At 39.9% G+C, this 24719-nt stretch overlaps 1 protein-coding gene across 4 annotated transcripts in view; it reads right to left on the bottom strand.

The window, feature by feature from the left end:
* Positions 1-24719, bottom strand: part of sema3ab (sema domain, immunoglobulin domain (Ig), short basic domain, secreted, (semaphorin) 3Ab) — a 412514-nt gene that overhangs the window by 4945 nt on the left and 382850 nt on the right. For all 4 annotated transcript variants that reach the window (XM_043714215.1, XM_043714218.1, XM_043714217.1 and 1 more), the window contains 2 exons: positions 17628-17695; positions 3554-3699 (listed from right to left, as the gene is read on the bottom strand). In XM_043714215.1, coding sequence (XP_043570150.1) covers positions 3554-3699; positions 17628-17695 — 214 coding nt within the window. The remainder of the gene's footprint in view (positions 1-3553; positions 3700-17627; positions 17696-24719) is intronic.

Here is a 24719-nt window from a genome sequence, read left to right as displayed (position 1 = left end):
GTCTCCTGTTAGCCAGTCAATTGTCTCTATGTGCCAATGTGTTATCCCCCACACACCATGAGCTTTTAGTTTCTGCGGTAACCTGAGCTGTGGCACCTTCTTGAATGCCTTCTGAAAACTCAAGTACAGTACAACCATTGGTTGTATTTATTTGTAGTCATGTTACTTCCTCAAAGATTTCCAATGAATTGGTCAAACATGAGTTCTCTTTCACGGAAACAATGTTGACTCTGCCTGATTACCTTGAACTAATCCAAGTGCCCCACTGTGACATCTTTAATAGCAGCTTCTAACAATTTCCCATGGCAATGTTAAACTATCTCAGCTGTAATATCCCACTTTCTGTCGCACTCATGTTTTGCATAAAGATGTTACACTTGCTACATCCCAATCTAATGGGCTGTCCCCAAATCAAGGAGGTTTTAGAAAATAAAAACCAAAGCATCAAATATCTTATGAACTACTTCTTTTAAATCCTAGAATGAAATCTATCAAAATCCAGACATTTGGCAGTTGATTGCTCCAATAATTTACTCACAGAAACATAGGAAACAGGAGCAGGAGTAGGCCATTCAGCCCTCTAACCCTGCTCTCCTACTCAATATGATCATGCTGAGCATCAGAATCAAGAACCTGTTCCTGCTTTTCCCACATTGTCCTTTTTTTTTTCAAACCCCAGTGAACGTAATCCTAACTGACTCAGTACTTAGAACAACTTCGCAGTTAATTGTAATTTTTCTGAGATCCTCCCTCTTTTATATTTCTTGACTGTTTCTGGGATGTTCCTTGTATTCTCTGTAATGAAGACTGATGCAAATATCTGCCATCTCCTTATTTTCCAAGATTCATTGCATAGACTAACTTTCTAACTCTGACCAGATTATAGAACCAGTAGACACTATTATAACTTAGTTATTAAAAAATTTATAGGAACTCTCACAATTTAAAAAAAAAATTCTGTCTAGTTTTCTATCATACTCTAATGGTTCAGAATTGTTAAATGTTTTAGTCAATCATCTGACCTGCCATCTATCTATTCGCAATTATATGCTTTATTTTGTTTAGGTTTAAGACTATCTTTAACATTCCTGGCTAACCATAAATACCAGCTTCAGCCTTGGAATTTTCCTTAGTCATTGTAATGGGTCTATTCTGTGGATTCTGAAATCCCCTTCAATGTCTGCTGCTGCATCGCAACCAATTTTTCCAATTCATTTTTCCCAGATCTGCTTTCAAGTCTCATACTTTACTTTGTTTTCTAGGATCCACACTCCTCAACCTGAGTATAAAATACAGCCATATTCTGGACACAGCCATGTGAGATCATTCACTGTGAGATTGTTTTATCTCTTGGGGTTTCTTAGACATTGATCATCTCTTTATGCTGCTAATACCATTGTTAACTAACAAATCCATCCTCCATCTTAGTTTCTGTCCTTCTTTAATGCCTGGGAAGTATTTCTATAAATTCCTGTCTGGACCATTCAGTTTTATTTTAAACCATCTGACACCTGTTTTAAAAGTATAGTGAACAAGAAATTGGAAAATAAACCAAAAAATAACACAATAAAGAAATTCAACCCAGTAGCAATTAAATTCAAGCTTTAAGGGACAAGGAAATTCTGATTCTGCAAGTGTGGTTAAAATCCTCCTGATTTTAAGTAAAATATTGAGGAAAGGTGAGCAGGAATGTGATCTCTGGATAGTATGATTACAGACTGTGCAGCCAATAGTATCAAATCATTGCCTAATCCAAATTAATGCCACCTGTGCAAGCCCACTGTTAACTCAAACATCTTACATTTCTAAAGTCACTGTACCTCTTTACAACATCCTAAATTCCTGAACTAAATGCAGATTTTTTTTTCTAAATAAGCTTTGGAAAAGCCAAGTGGAGTCTGTACAGAAAGCAATGGGGCTGTGCTGGGCAAGGGGAAGAGGAGCCTGTAGGTTCCAACTACATCAATCTACTTTACTACCAGGCCGTCAACTCATAAAACATTTTAATTAGAGATGATCAAAGGCAACCAAATGTTAAGCAATAATCTTTATTTTAATTGTGTATCTATCACAGAAACAACTCAGTCAGTCAAATGAGATCTCTCTTCTACGTTTCCCAAATTGGAATTAGGAAAGTTCTGACTTTCACTTTCCCATTGAACTGGAAATACGTGAAAGCTACTGGGATTAATTTAACACTTGTTACATGCATTGATCATCCAGAATTATGGATTATGCAGACCCTTATTTGATGAAATCTTTCCCAGTTAATTGCTCCTGAAAAGAAATTAAAACAAGTGAACAGCAGATTGTCTCAGAGGAGAAGCTAAGATAACATCAAAATTAGAAAGAATAGGCAAGTAAGTACATGGAAGAAACCCTGTCTGTAATCAGGAACAGAAACTATTTCAAACTCTGCAAATTGATGGCCTCAATGACTGAACCAAATTCACTTTCCTTTAACATGTAAAGGCTCCTGACCAAAAATACAAAACTTTGCATTCCCTTACAATCTATTAATGGTTCGAAATAGTGTGTTTTTTAAAAGTCACCCATCTGTGCCACACCTTATAAATATCCTTGATTCATCCCTTTAGTTACAAAGGTTGGGATTATTTGGGATTGGGAGAAATCTCTAGGGAATCCAAAATACAATCTGGAATGTGACATACTAAAGGGAGGAAATAACACGATTTCAGTCACTTTCCAGAAGATAATCAGGAAAAATAGATGGAAGGAAAAGGCTGTAAAATCCCACTCCTGTTATTTCTAGGATGTTCCATGAATTACACTGAAGCATTAAATAACATCACATAATGGTTTTGGAAGCAATGGAACAATAAGTTATAGCATTGGTAAACACCTCGATTATATACAACATCTAAATCACATTTGGAGATTTTGACAGTGGAAGCATCAATTGCATTAATAAGAAAGTTGTTTTCATTTATATCAGAGAATGTCAACTCCACATCTTAGGAAGGATACATTGGTTTTGAAAGGAATACAACGTAGGTTTACTGCAATAACACTTGGACTTCAGGAGTTGAATTATGAGGAGAGATTATACAAATTAGGCCCAATTTCTCAAGACTTAAGAAGATTAAGGGGTGATTTGATCAAAGTATTATCATGAAATGACAAGGTTAATAACAATAAGCTATTTCTTGGGGATGCTAGATCCAGGGGATAAAGTTTGAGAATGAAGGTCATGCCATTCAGGAAGCTCCTACACACAAAGAGTGGTAAGTATTTGTAACTCTCTTCCACAAATGACAGTTGATGCTGGATCAGTTGTTAATTTTAAATCTGAGAGAAAAATCTTTATTAAGCAAATGTACTCAGGTATATGGGCCAAAGACAGGTATATGGAGTTAGGCCATAGATCTGCCATGATCTCATTGAATGGTGGAACAGGCTCGAGGGGCAGAATGCCCTGCTCCTGTTCATGTGTCCCTACACTGAATGATGAATCTCTGTTAAAATATTTGTACTAACATCATATGATCAATCTGAATCTTCACAATCATGATTCAGCAGCTGAATATCTTACCTCTTCTTTATGGTCCTCAGTCTGTCTATGAAACTGCCAGTATGCCAGAGCTCGCTGTGATTTTGGAACACACTCTAGAAAGGTGGTGCTGTTCTCCACTCCATAGATAATCTTTTCCTCCATGTTCTCATGCTCATGCAAATTGTCTGAAGGAAGAGAAGGCATCAGCAAAACTGAAAATAGATCCACCCAGTCAGCATTATTTGCTGAATTTAAATATGCAATAGTAACATCAGGATTTCCAATGTTTCTTGACTCAATTACCTCAATCGTTGACCGTTACTGATGTTTCACCACTTCTTACCATATTAGGTAGGACTTTATGAGATGCTGTTGTCCCACAGCAACAACTGAATCAGGAACAGCAGTAGGCCATTCAGCCCCCATGCTTGTTCTGCCATTCAATAAATCATGGCTTGAAAGTAGAAGATGGAGGGTGGTGGTGGAGGGTTGTTTTTCAGACTGGAGGCCTATGATCAATGGTGTGTCACAAGGATCAGTGCTGGATCCACTACCTTTTGTTATTTATATAAATGATTTGAATGTGAACATAGGAGGTACAGTTAGTAAATTTGCAGATGACACCAAAATTGGAAGTGTAGTGGACAGCAAAGAAGGTTACATCAGAGTACAATGGGACCTTGATCAGATGGGTCAATGGGCTGAGGAGTGGCAGATGGAGTTTAATTTAGATAAATGCGAGGTGCTGCATTTTGGAAAAGCAAATCAGAGCAGGACTTATATAGTTAATGGTAAGGTTCTGGGGAGTGTTGCTGAACAAAGAAACTTTGGAGTGCAGGTTCATAGCTCCTTGAAAGTGGAGTCGCAGGGAGATAGGCTAGTGAACAAGGCGTTTGGCAGGCTTGCCTTCATTGGTCAGTGCATTGAGTACAGGAGTTGGGGGGTCATGTTGCAGCTGTACAGGACATTTGTTAGGCCACTGTTGGAATATTGTGTGCAATTCTGGTCTCCCAGGAAAGATGTTGTGAAACTTGAAAGGATTCAGAAAACATTTACATTTACATAGATGTTGGAGGATTTGAGCTACAGGAGAGGCTGAATGGATTGGGGCTATTTTCTCTGGAGTGTCAATGGCTGAGGGGTGACCTTATAGAGGTTTATAAAAACATGAGGGGCATGGATAGGATAAATAGTCATGGTCTTTTCCACATGATGGGGGAGTCCAAAACTAGAGGGATAGGTTTAAGATGAGAGGGGAAAGATTTAAAAGGGAACTGAGGGGCAACTTTTTCATGCAGAGGGTGGTGCATGTATGGAATGAGCTCCCAGAGGAAGTGGTGGAAGCTGGTAAAATTACAACATTTAAAAGGCATTTGTATGGGTTATATCTGGATGGGAAGGGTTAGAGGGATATGGGCCTAATGCTGGCAATTGGGATTAGATTAATTTAGGATATCTGGTTGGCATGGACGGACGGATTGTACCGAAGGGTCTGTTTCCAAGCTGTACATCTCTATGACTCTAGCTGATCTGATTGCAACTCAACTCCATTTTCTTGTACACCCCCAGTTGTCTTTGGCATCCTTGTTAATTAAGAATCAACTCTGTCTAAAAAATACTCAATAACCCTGCCCTCCTCCCACAACTACTCTCTGGGGAAGGGAAATCCAAAGATTTATGACTATTAAAAAAAATGTTTTTACATCTCTATCTGAAATGAAAGACCTCTTATTTTTAAATAGTCCCCCTCCCCATGAATTTTGTCTATCCCAAATGGGAAAATACCTTTTGTTGAAATCTCTTTCCCCTCTCATCTTAAACCTATCTCCTCCAGTTTTGGACTCCCCCACCCTGGGGAAAAGACCTTGCTGATTCACCCGTGCAATCCCGTGCTATAAGAAAATCGTGTAATAGCAACACCATTTAAACTCATGAGGCTGGAATCGTGTTATAACCAATACACACTTTAAAAGTTCACACAATAGTTCACACAATAGAAACAGTGTCCCCAGTTGGTCAATCGTGTTAGAGCAAATTTGCATAAATGATACGTGCCTTATAGCAGAATGACCTGCATTAATAAATACGTATGATAAGTAGTGTCACCTTGAAGTCTAAGGCTGAAGAAAGTTTTAAGATAAGTCAATCAACTAATTTATTTAATAATATATACATTCAATGAATTTCAAAACTATATCCCTAGCAACATAGAAATAAAGCACATCTGTCTCTCCTAGTTAAAGCGATAAATTCACTTCAGATTACTCAGCCCTAACTTTAGGAAGATGTCTCATTTTCTTTCCTTCCACAATAACCTCTCCTTGTCTTCCAGCAAGACAGGAAGGTAACCACATGACCATCAGTCCTCTCCCAACCCTCCAAATCAGGGACTTAACCAAGTCAGTTTTCAACTAACTTACACCACATTTGACCTGTCTCTCTTTGAAACTGATTGGTTAAAAATCTTAAAATCCTTAACTTTGTTAGACCATGACAATAGCAGCTACAGGAACACATAGGATGGAGGATTCCTGCTATCACCTTCAGATTTGCCTAATGACCTCAGGTAAGCAGTGCTGCCCTGTTTAGGTTGGAACTGGTCTGTGATACAATATATTTGACACCACTCAGGTTGTGAAAACATTTTGCAAAACAATAAAATTAAATAATTGCCAGCAGGATCTAACATGATTCAAATGACTCACCAAGAGAGTAAAGTCACCATATTCTCAGAGGATCATTAGGCTTTTGATTAGTAGAGAGAGAAAAATAAATGGTGTTGGTTAGGGGGAAAAGAGAGTTCCTCATGGTAACCTCAGCTGGTGTGGGAATTGAACCCATGATGTTGGTGAGACTTTGCATCACCAAACAGCTATCCAGCCAACTAAGCTAACTGCACCCATCAACATTTACAGTTGCAGCAGAAACATGTTTACGAAGATTGGAAAGTGGTACGAGTGACCTTTATGAGAATGCACACCAGTTATGAACAGTGAATCAAAACAGCATACACATCTTTAACTGAAACAAAGAACTGCAGAAATCTGAAATAAAAACAGAAATCTGAAACTCAACAGGGCTGGCAACATCTTTTTTTGGGAGATAACAGAGTCCAGTGATGAAGAGTCATTGGACTCAAAACATTAATTCTGCTTTCTCTCTACAGATGCTTCCAGACCTGCTGAGTTTTTCCAGCAATTTCTGCCTTTGTTAAGGAACTTTAATGGATGGTTTCAGTTGACACAGTAAAGGCTGAACTGTCCCCCCACTCCCTCTTGAGGTGTCATTCCAGAAATTACAATCTGTGGGATGTACAAAGTGGGCAGTTAAGATGCTTTAAAGAGAATAAAATGTCATTCTTTCCTAAAGTAACTTTGAATTAATAAACATGTTGTTACAATTGGTAATATGTACAATTTCCATCCATTTGCTGACAACAGATAATTTTCAACATTTTTTTTAAATACAATCCTTTGCAAGTTCAGCAAACGTTCCATCAAATTGAGAAAACTAGAAACTGAAATCTATTTCCTGAAGTACTACTGAACAGGCACAGTGAGCTGTGGACATTCATAAATTTTCAGTTTATGAATTAAATTAAGAATGCTATTTTCTATTCATTAATAAAAGCTATCTTTACATTGATATGAAAGATTTGATTTCTCTCACGTACACCCTCCTGTGGATTTGGTTTAGAAGTCCCTTCGATGAACTTCCAGAGGAAGTGGGCAACGCAGGTACAATTACAACATTTAAAAGACATTTGGACAGGTACATGAATAAGAAAGGGTTGGGAGGATATGGGCCAAATGCAGGCAAATGGGACTAATTTAGTTTGGGAAACTTGGTCAGCATGGATGAGTTGGACTGAAGGGTCTATTTCTTTATAAGCGTTGGTAAGTTGGAAAAACATGTCACGAAGGATGGGATCATCCTATCCCCATTGGTAGAGGGTGGGATTAGGGGCAGGTCTTGTGAATAAAGCACTGGCCATTGGTCATTGTCCTGAAGTGGGATAGCAGAGATCAGAATATTTCCCGAAAGTGATGGACTTGTACATCCTGGAGGTTCCTGCAGGTGGGTTCCCTGTGGGTGATGGGAAGTCCCCTGTTCTAATCACTCTCACTCCCCCACACGCTGCCCCCTATGGGAATGCCTGGGTGACAGTTGCTGCTGGTCACCTGCCTGTGATGCTATTTCTCCTCCACAGGGTGGCCTCATAATCACAGACAAACATTTCAGAGGCTGCCTATCCCCTGCCCCCAAATCCCTCAACCTCTCACTACTCCAAGTGTCCTCATTAATCCCTCCAAAGCTGAGGCCCTCTGATTCTCCCTGAAACATTAACTCAATGCTGCATCAGAAGGTTGCTCCTCTGTGGCTGATACTAGGGTAGTCTTCTAGCTGCTGAACTGATGGGCACTGTGGCATTCAGATCCAGAAATGGTCCCAATCCATGACTGTCACCTCAGGGCAGAAGAGACCCCTGAGAAATTGTGTAAGTGCCATCAAAGCATCTTCTGTACACTAAAAATATACACACTGCCACTTGCTGCCTTCCTGCTGAGATATTCTTCTAGGGGTAAATGTGGGGAATGGGTCTGAGTGGGTTACTCTTCAGAGGGTCGGTGTGGACTTGCTGGGCTGAAGGACTTGTTTCCATACTGTAGGGAATCTAATCTAATCTAATCTAATTATCAAGTTTTCAACAACGTAACCAGGTTTTTGCATGATCTTAATGAAAAGATTCACTAAACGATAGTTACTCAATTCCAATGAATTGGAAGATTATATGGATTCTCTCCACTCAGAGTCTGGGAGGAATAATGAGCAGTTCAATCCTGAACTCTTCTGCATAACCAACAGAAACTGGGGCAACTGAAAACTTCACGCCATTGCCAATAGCTGCCCTCGTTGTGTCAGTTCAATTTGGCCAAGCTAGTGAGGAAACAGCCTTCTCTATTTACTGTCATACAGGAGAACAACAACAACATCCTGCAATTGTATAGAGCTTTTCATTCATTTTTTGGTCACGAGGTAATCACAGAGAAGTGTCAAGCATTCTGAGATGACTTGACAGACCAGGTACTGAGAGTTATTTTCCCTCTGGCTAGAGGTTTGCAGAGATAAAGGGTCAACCAATGAAGGTCGAGATAAGGATAAAAGTCTTCAGTCAGGCCATTGTGAATCTGGGGAATGCTCCACCCCAGAAGGCTGTGTTTGCCCTGGCACTGAGTGTATCCAAGGCTGAGCTCAATATGGTGTTGGGCACTGAAGGGACAGAGTGATCATGTAGGAAGGAGGCCTTGCTGCAGACTGTCAGTCAGTATATCCTTGGCTGGAGTGTCCATGTGACCTACTCTTGGCTCTTGGGCTCCCGTGTTCACAAAATGAAACATCGGTATGGCATTTCACCGGAGTACTCACAGACAAAACTCAACACCATGTGACCAATAAAGATGGTAGGACAGGTGAGAGAGATAAGTTTTAAGGAGAGACTTGATCAAGGAGAATGTAGGACAGAGAGTTTCATGCTTTTTTTCCAGAGTTTGTGACCTATCAGTGTACATAAACTTTCAACATTGACCAGAAAGTCTGCTAAGACTAAGTTTTCACTCCACAGCAAGTCCATAACAATGTGAACCGTCCTGATTCAAGATGATGGGAATAAAAAGAGAATGGTGCATAAACTCATCTTGGATAATATCACACCAGCTGCCATCATGCACAGTCCTGAGATTCCGCTAAATTCACTTTTGTAGATGTAATGATCAGGTGAGAAAAGGGTGAATTGAGTCCTTTCTTATTAAACTCCTTGGTTGGCCACAACAATGACATTTCAACCAAATACACTTTGCTACTTCAAGATTAAGGAGAAAATAGCAATGTTTTCTTCAAGGAAAGAAGGAGGAATTTTGTTACTTCCTAAATTTGAGAGAAATAATTAACCACAGCATTCAACATTCACACAAACAGAGAACATGGCCATCAACTACAGGCAGCAATATGGAGTACCCTCGCTGTATCCATGGTGCCGAGGTGGAGGGGGTCAACAGCATCAAGTTCCTGGGAGTAACAATCACCAACAATCTGTCCTGGTCCATCCACATTGACGCTACAGTCAAGAAACCACGCCAACACCTCTCCTTCCTCAGAAATTCACAATGCTCACAAACATTCTTAGCAATTTTTATAGATGCACCATTGAAATAATCTTGCCCAGGTGCATCAAAGCTTGGGATAGCAACTGCTCTATCCAAGGCCTCAGAAATTGCAAAGCCCTTCCTGAAGAAGGGCTCATGCCCGAAACGTCGATTCTCCTGCTCCTTGGATGCTGCCTGACCTGCTGCGCTTTTCCAGCAACACATTTTCAGCTCAGAAATTGCAGAGTTGTGAACACAGCCCAGTCCATCACACAAACCAGCCTTCCAACCAGTGACTCCATCTACACTTTCTGCTACCTCAAAAAAGCAGCTTACATAATCAATGACCCCATCTACCCCAGTTATACTTTCTTCTATCAGACAGAAGATACAAGAGTTTGAAAACATTCACCAACAGATTCAAGAACAGCTTTTTCCCCACTGTGATCCAACTTACGAATTACCTCTCCTATATTAATGTTGATTTTTCACTGCATGTGAAATAAAGTGCATTTATATATTCCTGTGTTTGGGTTCATTTTTTTTTCAAGTTGGATAATCTGGAGACAATCTTATATCTTAATATGTAAAACTTTAAGGGAGTTGCAAATCCAACAGAAGACGCAGATTTGAATGATTGATTTCAGCTATTTCATGATGCTAATTTTAGTTCAGACTGGGCCTTGTTTATTGATGGTTTTGTGAACTTGGTTCAACTTGGTTAGGTGATCCTTGAGCATGCTGGGATGGAGACCATCAGAGTTTTGGGATTTATCAACGTTCAGCCCATTAATATCTCCAGTACAATCCTCTCACTAATCTGAATTTGTTTTCGCTTCTCACTCTCTTTAGTCACGTTGATCTCTAATTCTGGGAGTTTTCTGCCAATTACCTCAACAAAGACAAACACAAAGTAATCATTTAGCTTTTTCTTTGCCCTTTTTTTATTCTCTATTAAATATCAGGTATGTGTCAAATAGACTATTGACTCAATAGCTCCTGGGATGAATTTCTAACTGAACTGCAATCAACACTGGAGGTAACCAGCACCCTGCCCCTAGCTGCATTTATAACTGGAAATGATTTATTCCTCACATCACAAACCCCTGATTATTTTTGGACTCTAAAATTTAATATACTGTTATTTGGCTTTGTTACGCAGAAGTTGAAAAGTTTAAGATAAAAATAATTCTCAACTCATTGGAAACCATTAAATACCATTGTCTTAAGGCACTGTTCTCAACCTTCAATTGTAATAAAGAAAGAAAAACAGAATAACGTTGAAAGTAGGATAAAGGTATCTGCCATAGAGTATCATGTTACCCATTAGATGAAATACAGAGAGAAGGAAGGATTATGAAGCCAGTTCCGATTCCAACATATGGTTCTGTAATAGGAATATGAAACCCACCTCATCGTGTACAGATTGAGAGAGGTTTAAGGACTTATTATTGGCTATTCATGAAGAATACTTGATGTTTATAGATTGCTATTCAAACGTTTACTGCTTGCAATAGATACATTATGATAAACTAGTTTCCAGCACTGTAATGTGAAGCTAGTACTGTACACAATAAGAGCTGGTGGGAAACGATTGGAATGGGATCTGAAAGCTTGACCTCACCAATCATTCCAATGAATAGGAGGATATAAGAGAAGTCAGTATTACGGAGGGAATGCTGCACTATTGACAATTTCTATTCTATCAGCAAGTATGAAGCAATGATAAATTTCTTGATTTCCAGGAAAGTGTTGTTATTTGTCCCTATAACTCCATATTCAATGCCAACAAAATGTGACAATAAATTATCTTTGGGAAAGTCTGTGGTTTAATTTATAGACATCCAACAAACCATCCATTAGCTAAAACCCTGACATTACTAATCTAATTATAAATGTCTGACGGCAGTAACATTGTCTGTGTGCTTCACCAAAGCTTCATTATAAGTGGTGAGAGCCCTCAGATTTCTATAAGATAAACCCAACGCAGACGAAATACCAGAAAGTAGAGTTTACAATCACCACTCCAATATGTTAATTTCTAAACAGATTCAAACATAATTGCTTTATGCATTGTTTAACCTGTATCAGTATCCCACCTATCTTAAATGGGTTCAAACATGTGTGAAAATGTTTAACTCTGTATGCAGATATTGCAAAGATGATCTCACCCTCTGTGTGATATGTAAATAACTGTATGTAATGCTACAAATGATTTAAAATCTGGAGTTTCTTTTTATAGTATCCCTACAGCATGTGGCTTTGTAAACATTTAATTTTCTACAACCACACTGTATTGGACAGGACTGATTCATTTAGCACCAAGGCTGAGAACGATTTGTAATTGGAGATGCAGTTGCAGGATTAGGCTCATCGGCCATGGAATTTCTTCGGTGGACAATCAGACTCATTAGTGAGTGATTGCCAAAATCGATGACTTTCAGTACAAGGGCAAAGTTTATAAATAGTGAAGTTCTCGTAGTAGAGGACTTAGCATGTGCAGCACAAAATAAAATCTCTGTTCAGAGTTTTCCACCAGAGGGCAGCAATGCCTAACATTTAGGGATAACCACTGTCCGGAGTTGAGTTGGGGAAGCACTGTTACCATTTCTTTCACAGTTTCTCCGGACTGAAACAACCATGTATTTCATACTACAGCAAATAAATTACAGAATTTATCTTGACATATTTTGGGATATTTTTTGAAAATGTTTATAAAATGTTCAAAGTCTGAAGCAGAGTTAGCTGCAGTAAAAGTCACTCAATAACGAGCAGTAGTTACTGAAACCAGCAATTAATGGTCTGTCAGCCATCAACATGTTCAGGGATATGATTGAATGAAATGGAATAATTTTGCTGCACAAGGATGTATCTCTCATTTCTCCACTTCTGTTTCACTTCTCTCTGACTAATTCTGAACATACTAGTTCTCAATTGCTACAATCTGAAGGGAAGCTGTTTCCCAGCTGCAGCATGTTAAACGTCCATACAGAATAAAACTGATCCACATCCTGTGCTACAGGTGAAATATTTCTGAAGTTGGGAGAGTGATGATTGGCTAGCATTGGGGACATTAAAGTCTGAACATGAAACTGGTGCTGCGGTGCTCAGTCACACCTTGGCAAGATTGGAGATGCCGGTGTTGGACTGGGGTGTACAAAGTTAAAAAATCACACCTTGGCAACAACACAAGAAATACTCCTCAGCAAATGCCCAGTCAATTTGTTATAATGAGAGCACTGGCACTGTTCCCATGGAGAAGAAAGGAATGTATTTACTTCCTAACGCCAATATTTTCTGTATCCCAGCTGATAAATTACACTTTTTAAAACAAAAGCCTTAATTAGACATAAAGAAGTAGAACTGCAGATGTTGAAGATCTGAAACACGAACAGAAGTTGCTGGAAAAACTCTACAGGGAGAAAACAAAGTTAACATTTTTGGATTCAGTGACCCTTCTGAAGTGGTCACTGGGCTTGAAACACTAACTCTGTTTATCTCTCTACAGATGCTGCCAGACCTGCTGAACTTCTCCAGCTATTTCTGATTTTGTCCTTGATATGACCACTTGAGTCATCAATTGAAGTACAACAGTAAGGCTTCAAGATAAGTAAAAGTCAGCTCCTAGTATGATTTAGTAAAGAGACAGCATAAAAATCAAACAAGATAAGACATTCTGTCCGAGGTATCATATGCAGTTATGGCCATTCCATGTCAGGAACATATGAGGGGCCTCAGAATGCAATAACTGGGATCACATATCAGAGTTAGAACATTGCTTTAAATAGGTCTTGTAGCCTTTGGAAAAGCAGGAAGAGTGGAGATGATCCAATAGCTGTCAAAGATTAAGGGGTAACAACTGATTTAATTCAGGCACATTGCACACTTTTCCCATGAGAGAGAGAGTCAGGCAGAACTTTAAAATATTAAGCTTAGAAGGCAAGTCAGACAGGAGGGGAGGAAATGGTCTAGTGGTATTATCACTGGGCCTTTAACCCAGAGACCCAGATAATTTTCTGGTTCAAATCCTGTCATGGAGGAATATGAATTCACCAAAAACCCGCGATTAACAATCTAATGACGACTGTGTCATGTTGTCGATTGTTCACTTATTTCCTTTAAGGAAGGAATCTGCCATCTCAATCTGGTCTGAACTTACATGTGACTCAAGACTCATAACAACATATTTGACTCTTTGCAGCGCTCTGGCAATAAATGTTGGTGTAGCCAGTGGTGTGGAATGAATAAAAAAATCCTTTGAGACAGTAGATCCAGTTATTTGGGTGGAACTGTGAAATAAGAAAGGGATGATCACCTTATTGGGATTGTATTATAGACCCCCTAATAGTCAGAGGCAAATTGGGAAATTAATTTGTAAGGAGATTTTGGCTTTCTGTAAGGATAATAGGGGGGTTATGGGAGGGGATTTTAACTTTCCAAACATATTTGGGACTGCCATAGTGTTAAGGGTTCAGATGGAGAGGAATTTGTTGACAGTGTTCAAGAAAACTTTCTGATTCAGTATGTGGTTGTACCTACTAGAGAAGGTGCAAAACTTGACCTACTCTTGGGAAATAAGGCAGGGCAGATGACTGGGGTGTCAGTGGGGGAGCACTTTGGGGCCAATGACCATAATTCTATTAGATTTAAAATAGTGATGGAAAAGGATAGATCAGATCTAAAAGTTGAAGTTCTAAATTGGAGGAAGGCTAATTTTGACGGTATTAGGCAAGACCTTTTGAAAGGTAAAAACAAGGATAAGAACTTTTGAAAACTGATTGGGGGGCAGATGTTCACAGGTAAAGGGACAGCTGGAAAATGGGATGCCTTCAGAAATGAGATAATGAGTTACAGAGAAAGTATATTCCTGTCAGGGTGAAAGGAAAAGTTGGTAGGTGTAGGGAATGCTGGTTGACTAGAGGAATTGAAATTGAGGGTTTGGTTGAGAAAAAGAAGGAAGTATTTGTCAGGTATCAACAGGATAGATCGAGTGAATCCTTAGAAGAGAATGAAGTAGAAGTTCACTTAAGAAGGAAATCAGGACGGCAAAAAGGGAACATAAGGTAGCTTTGGCAAATAGGGTTAAGGAGAATCCAAAGGATTTTTATAAATATATTAAGGGCAAAAGGATAACGAGGGAGAGAATAGGGCCCCTCAAAGATCAGCAAGGCTGCGTTTGTGTGGAACTGCAGGAGATGGGGGAAGATACTAAACATGTCTTTTTTGCATCAGTGTTTACTATGGGGAAGGACATGGAAGGTATAGAATGTAGGAAAATAGATGACGACATTTTGAAAAATGTCCATATTACAGAGGAGGGAGTGTTGGATGTCTTGAAATGCATAAAGGTTGATAATTCACCAGGATCTGATCAGGTGTACCCTAGAACTCTGTAGGAAACTAGAGAAGTGATTGCTGGGCCCCTTGCTGAGATATTTGTATCATCGATAGTCACAGGTGAGGTGCCGGAAGACTGGAGGTTGGCAAACGTGGTGCCACTGTTTAAGAAGGGCGGTAAAGACAAGCCAGGGAACTATAGACCAGTGAGCCTGACCTCGGTGGTGGGCAAGTTGTTGGAGGGAATCCTGAGGGACAGGATGTACATGTATTTGGAAAGGCAAGGACTGATTCGGTGCGTGGGAAATCATGTCTCACGAACTTGATTGCATTTTTTGAAGAAGTAACAAAGATGATTGATGAGGGCAGAACAGTAAATGTGATCTATATGGACTTCAGTAAGGCGTTTGACAAGGTTCCCCATGGGAGGCTGGTTAGCAAGGTGAGATCTCATGGAATGCAGGGAGAACTATCCATTTGAATACAGAACTGGCTCAAAGGTAGAAGAAAGAGGGTGGTGGTGGAGTGTTGCTTTTCAGACTGGAGGCCTCTGACCAATGGAATGCCACAAGGATCGGTGCTGGGTCCACTACTTTTCATCATTTATATAAATGATTTAGATGTGAACATAGGAGGTACAGTTAGTAAATTTGCAGATGATACCAAAATTGGAGGTGTAGTGGACAACAAAGAAGGTTTCCTCAGATTACAACAGGATCTTGATCAGATGAGCCAATGGGCTAAGGAGTGGCAGATGCAATTTAGATCAATGTGAGGCGCTGCATTTTGGGAAAGCACATCAGACCAGGATTTATACACTTAATGGTAAGGTCCTAGGGAGTGTTGCTGAACAAAGAGACCTTGGAGGGCAGGTTCATTGCTCCTTGAAAGTGGAATCGCAGGTAGATAGGATAGTGAAGAAGGCATTTGGTATGCTTTCCTTTATTGGTCAGAGTATTGAGTACAGGAGTTGGGAGGTCATGTTGTGACCGTACAGGATGTTGGTTAGGCTACTTTTGGAATAGTGTGTGCAATTCTGGTCTCCTTCCTATCAGAAGGATGGTGTGAAACTTGAAAGGATTCAAAAAGGATTTACAAGGATGTTGCCTGGGTTGGAGGATTTGAGCCAAAGGGAGAGATTGAATAGGCTCGGGCTATTTTCCCTGGAGCGTCGGAGGCTGAGGGGTAACCTTATGGAGTTTTATAAAATCATGAGGGGCATGGATAGGATAAATAGACAAATCTTTTCCCTGGGATGGGGGAGTCCAGAACTAGAGGGCATAGGTTTAGGGTGAGAGGGGAAAGATATAAAAGGGGCAATTTGTTTCACTCAGAGGGTTTTACGTATATGGAATGAGCTGCCAAAGGAAGTGGTGGTGGCTGGTATAATTGCAACATTTAAAAGGCATTTGGATGGGTACATGAATAGGAAGGGTTTGGAGCGATATGGGCCAGGTGCTGGCAGGTGGGACTAGATTGGGTTGAGATATCTGGTCAACGTGGACAAATTGGACCAAAGGGTCTGTTTCCATGCTGTACATCTCTATGACTCTATAACTCTAATAGAAGCAGCATGAATGGGTGGAGTCATGAAATCATGACGGGTGGGTCGGGTGCTATCAAGTGGGACTAGATTGGGTTGGGATATCTGGTCGGCATGGACAGGTTGGACCAAAGGGTCTGTTTCCATGCTGTGACTCAATGACTGTAGATGGAGTTGATGAAGAAATTACTGTTCAGGTATTTTTGAAACAGCTTCAGTGGGGAATCACAATGAGGTGAAGCTGTTGGGGGAGAGAGATGGAGGGTTTGGAGAGAGTTACTGGGGAGTGGTTTTCTTTTAAGACAGGAGTAAGGCTTTCACTCCCTCTAATTCTCCAAGGAACATTATTTGATGAAGTTTGGAGTTTTTTGGAGGGGTTAAACATCACAAGCTCTCACAGTACAAAACTGATTCTGGATCCCAGGTCTGTCATCACTGCAAGAACATCATTTCAATATCATAAATGAGAATTATACTTGGTATGGACAGTCATCAAGATCATTTATAAAAATAGTCTTGAACCAATTAGTAGTGACCTGAATAAATCGACCACTGCTCTTTAACCTGCTACACTATGTACGATGGTAACCAAAACATTTACAAAATAAGGAAATTCTAAATAATTCATTTTGTAAGTAATATTTCCCCATGAAGTGAGTAGATCTCCCATGATAACCAAGTTGTAAAGCCAATAAGGTTATAAATCATTTGCGGTATTTCACTAGGTGTGTCTGATCACAGATACTAGCACAGTGCTTGATTGCTTTAGAGTCTGAGAAAGCTGAAGGGGAGACTTGCTACCCGAAAGGTCAGATGAAAAGAAACAGGAAAATTGGGAGAAGAGTTTTCAGGAATGGGATGCAGCTTTAACCTCTGATTTCCAATAGAAATCTGATACTTAGGATTCTGCAATGTTGATGTTTCACCAATATTTCATCAAAAATGGAAACAAATTATTTACCCAAGCTTTATCCATCTGAAAAGTTCCATGTACATATTGTAAATATAAAACACATCATTTGATAGAAGAATTGATCAGAAATGTCAGAATGTTGATCAATTGAAATCAAAAAAGTCGTCATAAGCTTACCATTGTGATGTTGATCAGAACACTGGGTGAGAGGGTCACCGTTCCTGATGTCTTGCCTTCTGGTACGCCTGAAACAAGAATAATCAGTGAAGTGTGGCTGGTTCTGCCATTTGGATGAAGAAGATTTTGTGTTGACACCAAATACAGGCTTGAAGAATCCCAATCAGCTGGCCACAGCTGGGAATCTTTAAGAAATCATTACATCAAGTTGATCTTGTATTTAGAGCCAATTCAGAACTGAATGGATCTGCTAAAGCTTTGCATCATGAGATAAATGCAAAATACTGCTGATGCTGGAAATCTGAAAATAAAACACAGAGAATGCTGGAGAAACTCAGCAGGTTATCGCTTCAAGTTCTGAAGAAAAGTTATTCCACACTTAAAACATTAACTCTGCTTCTCTTTTCACAGATGGTGCTAGACCTACTGAGTTTCCTCAGTGTGCTCTGCTTTTGTTTTGAATCCTGAGATCGTGACCCCTGATCTTCAAGCCATTTCTGTACAATATAGCCTGAGTGGATTAAACTTTATTTTATAAAATACAGATGGTTCAATAATATCCATTAGGGATGAAAATCTGCTGTTCTTTACCTGGTCTGGCCTACATGTAACTCCAGGTCTGCAGCAATGTGGTTGACTTTTAACTGTCCTCTGGACAATTAGGGATGGGTAATAAATGCTGGCCTGCCCACTGATGTCCACATCCCATCAATGAAAAAAATTACACCTTCAATATCTGAACTCTCCCCAATTGTAGCATTTCAGATGCTTCTGAATTGCAATGAACAAAGTGCTTATTATACACAATCCATGAAAACAGCTTCTGCATTGGTTCATTAACTTGGTGATATATTACCCATGATTCTGACGGTAAGTGTTAGGCACAGTGAAATTCAGAAGCTAATCAGCTGAAATGTGAATCAATATCTTCTCCTTGCTAAGTATTGCTAAGTACAGACACATAAGCTCCACAGTCATTTGGTGATAAGAACATACGTGAGGTTAGAACTAGAAGAAGGCATTTGTGTAATTAAGTCTCTCTCCCCACAGCCTCCAAAACTATCATGGATCCTCCCAGCCCTGTTAATTCCTGATATAGCCTTTTGTAAAATGCTCCTTATTTAAACATGTTAAATGAAGTGAAGCTGTAGCGTGCCAGCCTACTCTTCCCTCTGACATTCCTCACAGCAGATAGTTACCATTCAAAATATGGTATCCAACAGACTGTGTTTCATGCAGTATTGTAAACACTTGTAACCAGCTCCACCTGTATTTGACCTTGGAAATTCTCTATTTCCTAATTGATAGTCATCCATTTTTATCCTTTTAAAACAGGTAAAGCTAACTTTGTTAGTTTTAGTTGAATTTACAGTGAGTCCATAATGAGCACCAAAAACAAATGATTAAGCCCCATTTCTGGCTGATTCAACATGTTTAGATTAGATTCCCTACAGTGTGAAACAGGCCTTTCGGTCCAACAAGTCCACACCGACCTCCGAAGAGCAACCCACCCAGACCTAGTTTCAGTTCTACAACAGTGAGGTAGATCTGCAGCATTTTCAAAACATGAACCAATCTTCCTTCAAAACTTCTTTCCATGAATAAAAATCCAGATTGGTGGCACTGCGTTTATAATTTCTTTGATACTCTGTCTGTAGCCTTTTCATTATATTCTGAAAGTGATACACTCAAGCCCACACATAGCATTACAGAACTTATCTGAAAGGCTTAAATAATGATTCCTTTCAACTTGAAGTTGTAAGTGTGGGGTGAATGTAGTTAGTGTTCTAATCATAATCACATTTTTACTGATAATTTGTTAGCAAATGTTGATAGTCATGTTCTAAAGTGACACTATTTCCTTGTCTTTGTTAGTGGCTGTCCCTGCCCTGGTATAGGTGTTTCTGCACTAATCTACATATGCAGTTACTAGATTTATCTAAATCTCTAAACCAGATCCCTTTAAATGATGGTATGCTCGAGCATGTATGTACTTGATCACATTGTTCACCATCAGTAAAATCTACATGGTACATCCATATCCCTAAGTCATTGATGAAAATAAAGGAGTGACCTGGTGGATCAGTGGTTAACACTGTAGTGGGGTGGCACAATGCCTCAGTAGCTAACACATCTGCCTCAGAATGCTAATGACCTGTGTTTGATTCCACCCTCGAGTGACTGTCTGTGTGGAGTTTGCACGTACTCCCCTGTCTGCATGGGTTTCATCCCATAGTCCAAAAATGTGCAGGTTAGGTGGATTGACCAAGGGCAATACAAGATTATAGATGCGGGTCTGGGTGGGACGCTCCTTGGAGGGTTGATGTGGGCTGAATGGCCTACTTCCACACTGTCGGGATTCTATGAAAGTCAATAAGTCCCTTTGAAATCTTCCCAATTTCCTGTTCTTCATTTATTATTATCTTCTCATTTCTGTGGATGTTCAATTTTCAATTCACATCACAAATATTCTTTAAAATGAGAGCTATTCAGAAGAGTACGACAGTGGAATGAATTGGACAGTTCTCCCAAAGAGCCAACACAGTAACAATGGGTAGAATGGCCTCATTCTGTTCCACAGGTTTCTCGGATTGATGTGGCAGCAAACTGTAGCTATTTCACAAAGAGTTCCACTTGAAAGGATGATCAACAATAACAGACAAGCAATCTCCCTGAGGTAATAGTGGCTGAAGGACCTGAACTGAAGGGAATTTATATTTGCCTGGAATTGGTGTTGGGGAGACTGTTAGGTCTGAAGGTTGATAAGTCCCCGGGGCCTGATGGTCTACATCCCAGGGTACTGAAGGAGGTGGCTTGAGAAATCGTGGATGCTTGGTGATTATTTTCCAGAATTCGATAGATTCGGGATCAGTTCCTGCAGATTGGAGGGTGGCTAATATTGTACCACTTTTTAAGAAAGGTGGGAGAGAGAAAACATGAAATTATAGACCAGTTAGTCTGACCTCAGTGGTAGGAAAGATGCTGGAGTCTATTATAAAGGATGAAATTACGACACATCTGGAGAGTAGTAACAGGATTGGTCAGAGTCAGCATGGATTTATGAAGGGGAAATCACGCTTGACTAATCTTCTGGAATTTTTTGAGGATGTAACTCTGAAGATAGACGAGGGAGATCCAGTAGATGTAGTGTACCTGGACTTTCAGAAAGCTTTTGATAAAGTCCCACATAGGAGGTTATGAGCAAAATTAGGGTGCATGGTATTGGGGGCAAAGTACTCACTTCAATTGAAAGTTGATTGGCTGATAGGAAACAAAGAGTAGTGATAAATGGCTCCATTTTGGAATGGCAGGCAGTGACCAATGGGGTACCGCAAGGATCAGTATTGGGACCGCAGCTTTTTATAATGTATAATGATATAGAAGATGGTATTAGTAATAACATTAGCAAATTTGCTGATGATACTAAGCTGGGTGGCAGGGTGAAATGTGATGAGGGTGTTAGGAGATTATAGGGTGACCTGGACAAGTTAGGTGAGTGGGCAGATGCATGGCAGACTGGATAAATGTATGGTTATCCATTTTGGTGGCAAGAACAGGAAGGCAGATTACTATCTAAATGGAATCAATTTAGGTAAAGGGACAGTACAGAGAGATCTGGGTGTTCTTGTACACCAGTCAATGAAGGTAAACATGCAGTTACAGCAGGTAGTGAAGAAGGCTAATAGCATGCTGGCCTTCATAACAAGAGGGATTGAGTATAGAAGCAAAGAGGTTCTTCTGCAGCTGTACAGAGACCTGGTGAGACCACACCTGGAGTACTGTGTGCAGTTCTGGTCTCCAAATTTGAGGAAAGACATTCTGGCTATTGAGGGAGTGCAGTGCAGGTTCACGAGGTCAATTCCTGGAATGGTGGGATTACCTTACGTTGAAAGACTGGAGTGACTGGGCTTGTATACCCTCGAGTTTAGAAGACTGAGAGGGGATCTGATTGAGACATATAAGATTATTAAAAGATTGGACACTCTGGAGGCAGGAAACATGTTTCTGCTGATGGGTGAGTCCCGAACCAGAGGACACAGCTTAAAAATACGGGGTAGACCATTTAGGACAGAGATGAGGAGAAACGTCTTCACCCAGAGAGTGGTGGCTGTGTGGAATGCTCTGCCCCAGAGGGCAGTGGAGGCCCAGTCTCTGGATTCATTTAAGAAAGAGTTGGTTAGAGCTCTCAAGGATAGTGGAATCAAGGGTTATGGAGATAAGGCAGGAACAGGATACTGATTAAGGATGATCAGCCATGATCATATTGAATGGTGGTGCAGGCTCGAAGGGCAGAATGGCCTACTCCTGCACCTAATGTCTATATTTCTACGTGAGGTTTCATTGCCAGTTCAGTGTTATTGCAAGATTCAGAGATCAGCAGTTCAGCAAACTTCCACCCACCTTGATATTTATATCACACCCTCTCTATCTGATTCTGAGCTTGTAATGATGAGGTCAAGCTGAATCTTTCCAATGCAAACATTCAACTAAAAAGGTAGAAACAGGGAAGAGGGACTGGGATTCTAATTAGGATATTGGCTCTTATCAGATTGATTCAGAGGAATTTATTCTGATGGGTACAATAAGGTGACATTAATCCACTTGGCTGGATGCAAACAAGAACAGAATGTAATCAAAGCAATATCTACTCAAACTCTGATTACACTAAAGGGATGACAAGGGATCTATTCTCAGGGATCCAGCACAGCAATACAAACACCACCTTCAGCTCATTGTGATATCATTTCTCCGGGAGGGAAGCTGTTTTGAGAACCAGGGTCCAAAATGATTCACATTACAGTTTGCTTGGGCATTTTATTTCCCATAACTAACTTCCCAAGCCACGTAGATTTATAGCTGGGCTACAAACAGGGTTTAGGCTGGGCTAATACATGAGGCTTAGCTTCCTGAACTTTCATCTTGCTATTTTTAAAGCGAACAAAACATAAAAGTAAGAATTTCTGTAATCCCTGTTAAAAGAGACATTGTCAGGTGGAGAGAATTTCATAACCACCGTGATCAGTTAGTCTGAACACATCTGGAAAATGACACTTTGCTGCTGTATTTAAGATTTGGATCCTGGCTGCCATGCTGCTGTTGAGACATATTTTAGGTGACATGTGTGTTTGACTTTTAATCTTTGTTATGGGGTAAAGTGCTGAATACCAAACCTTATTCTATATATTTATTTAAAAGCATATACTTGACATATAAGATTATTCTTCTTCAATCACAAAGATGGATGCAGTTCACACAATATGAATTCAATTGCCCATCATTCAGACAATAGTTTCTTGATGCTTTTTTGAAGAGCCAGTACAGGCATGATAGGCCAAATGGCCTCTTTCTGTGATTCTTAGTTACTTGTGCTCCACTTTTCCCCTCAATAAACAGTATCTGATGTTAGCTCAGCATCTGTTCAAATCATTGCTCATACTGACGTATCGATGTTTCTGAGATTTCAGCTCCTGGGCAATTTCCGGTACTTTGGAATCCAACTCAAGAAATAAAATGGAATGGCTGTGAGAACAGGCTGGTATTACTGGGCTACTGTCACAATGCAATATTCTTTGCAATGTAGGTTTCAGTTCAGACTGGGTCAGGTTGGAACTCCCCAAGCAAATGGAGATATAACCCTGCAGGTTAATGCTCTTGGTGAGATAGGAAGAAATTCAGATGATCCTGTCAATCCATTTGCTGCCGTGTCATAAAACATTATTTCAAATCCTGTATGATTGAACAATGGAGCCTAAAGATTTGATAGGAATGTACAGATTTTTGGTCTATTCCTGGATAACCACACCTCCCCAAACCACATGATTCTTCCTTCATCTAACATCGCTCTGCTACCACCTCTAACTTTGTGAGGTGACAACACAGGTTGGGATCCTGATTTTAAATAATTTCCTTCATCCCCAATCCTGCAAGACTTGTAACAGAGTCAAGTTGAATCCAGATTGGTGATCAACATATTCTCTGGGCAGAGCTTGACTGTGTTTTAAATGCACTGAAACCCAAGTTGCATATTTAATGAATATGCACAGTACAGAGTTTTGACTGCATTTGACCGCAACATTAAGGTCTCACCCAAAACTCAAATCTTGACCCTTTATTTTCCCCAGAATATTGAAAATTCAGATGGAACCAAGTGGATGGCACATTCAGGGAAATCTTTTTGTTTGTGCTTTTTCCCATTTCTCTGTTTAAAGATGAGTCCCTATTGACCATTATGGCACTGCACTAGTCCCTATTGACCATTATGGCACTGCACTAGTCCCTATTGACCATTATGGCACTGCACTAGTTGATCAGGCATTACACAAGGTTTCACAAGACATCAAAATTCGTTGCCTTTTATAACATTGTTAACCTGAAGGTTAGTCTAAATTAAGAACTACATCCCATTAGGAATCTCTTCATGTCAGTTCATTGATAAATGTCAAGGTCCTCTATCACACAAAATAGCTATGGACAGAGAAATCAACATGCCACAGTAAATAATAATGCTCAGAATTATAATGATTCGGAGATGCCGGTGTTGGACTGGGGTGTACAAAGTTAAAAATCACAACGGGTCCAACAGGTTTAATTGGAAGCACACTGGCTTTCGGAGCGACGCTCCTTCATCAGGTGATTGTGGAGGGCTTGATCGTAACACAGAATTTATAGCAAAAATTTGCAGTGTGATGTAACTGAAATTATACATTGAAAAATTGATTGTCTGTTAAGCCTTTCATCTGTTAGAATACAGTGATAGTTTCACTTCTTTCATGTGTAAATTACTAAACCCTTTTTTTAAAGTTGCATTCTCGGGTTAGCTGTTAACAATGGTGATAGCTAGACAATATGTTGACGGTGTTAGCCCCCTGTGTTCTCTGTCTATGACCTGATGTTTAGATTGATTCCAATCTAAAAAGTGAAGTCACAGAGTTTTACATAAATTCATGCAGTTTTTGAGCTCAGAGTTCAACATGAATCTATGTGGTTTTTGAGCAAAGTGCAATGTAACTCTGAAAGTACCAAAAAAATTCACCACACACAATATATATGTGTGCATGTGGGTCTTTGTCTGTCTGTGTGTCTGTCTGTCTG

This window comes from Chiloscyllium plagiosum, chromosome 23, assembly GCF_004010195.1.
Source record: "Chiloscyllium plagiosum isolate BGI_BamShark_2017 chromosome 23, ASM401019v2, whole genome shotgun sequence".
NCBI classification, from domain to species: domain Eukaryota; kingdom Metazoa; phylum Chordata; class Chondrichthyes; order Orectolobiformes; family Hemiscylliidae; genus Chiloscyllium; species Chiloscyllium plagiosum.
The sequence above is the reverse complement of the archived record's forward strand: the minus strand, read 5'-3'. Positions and strand labels throughout refer to the sequence as shown.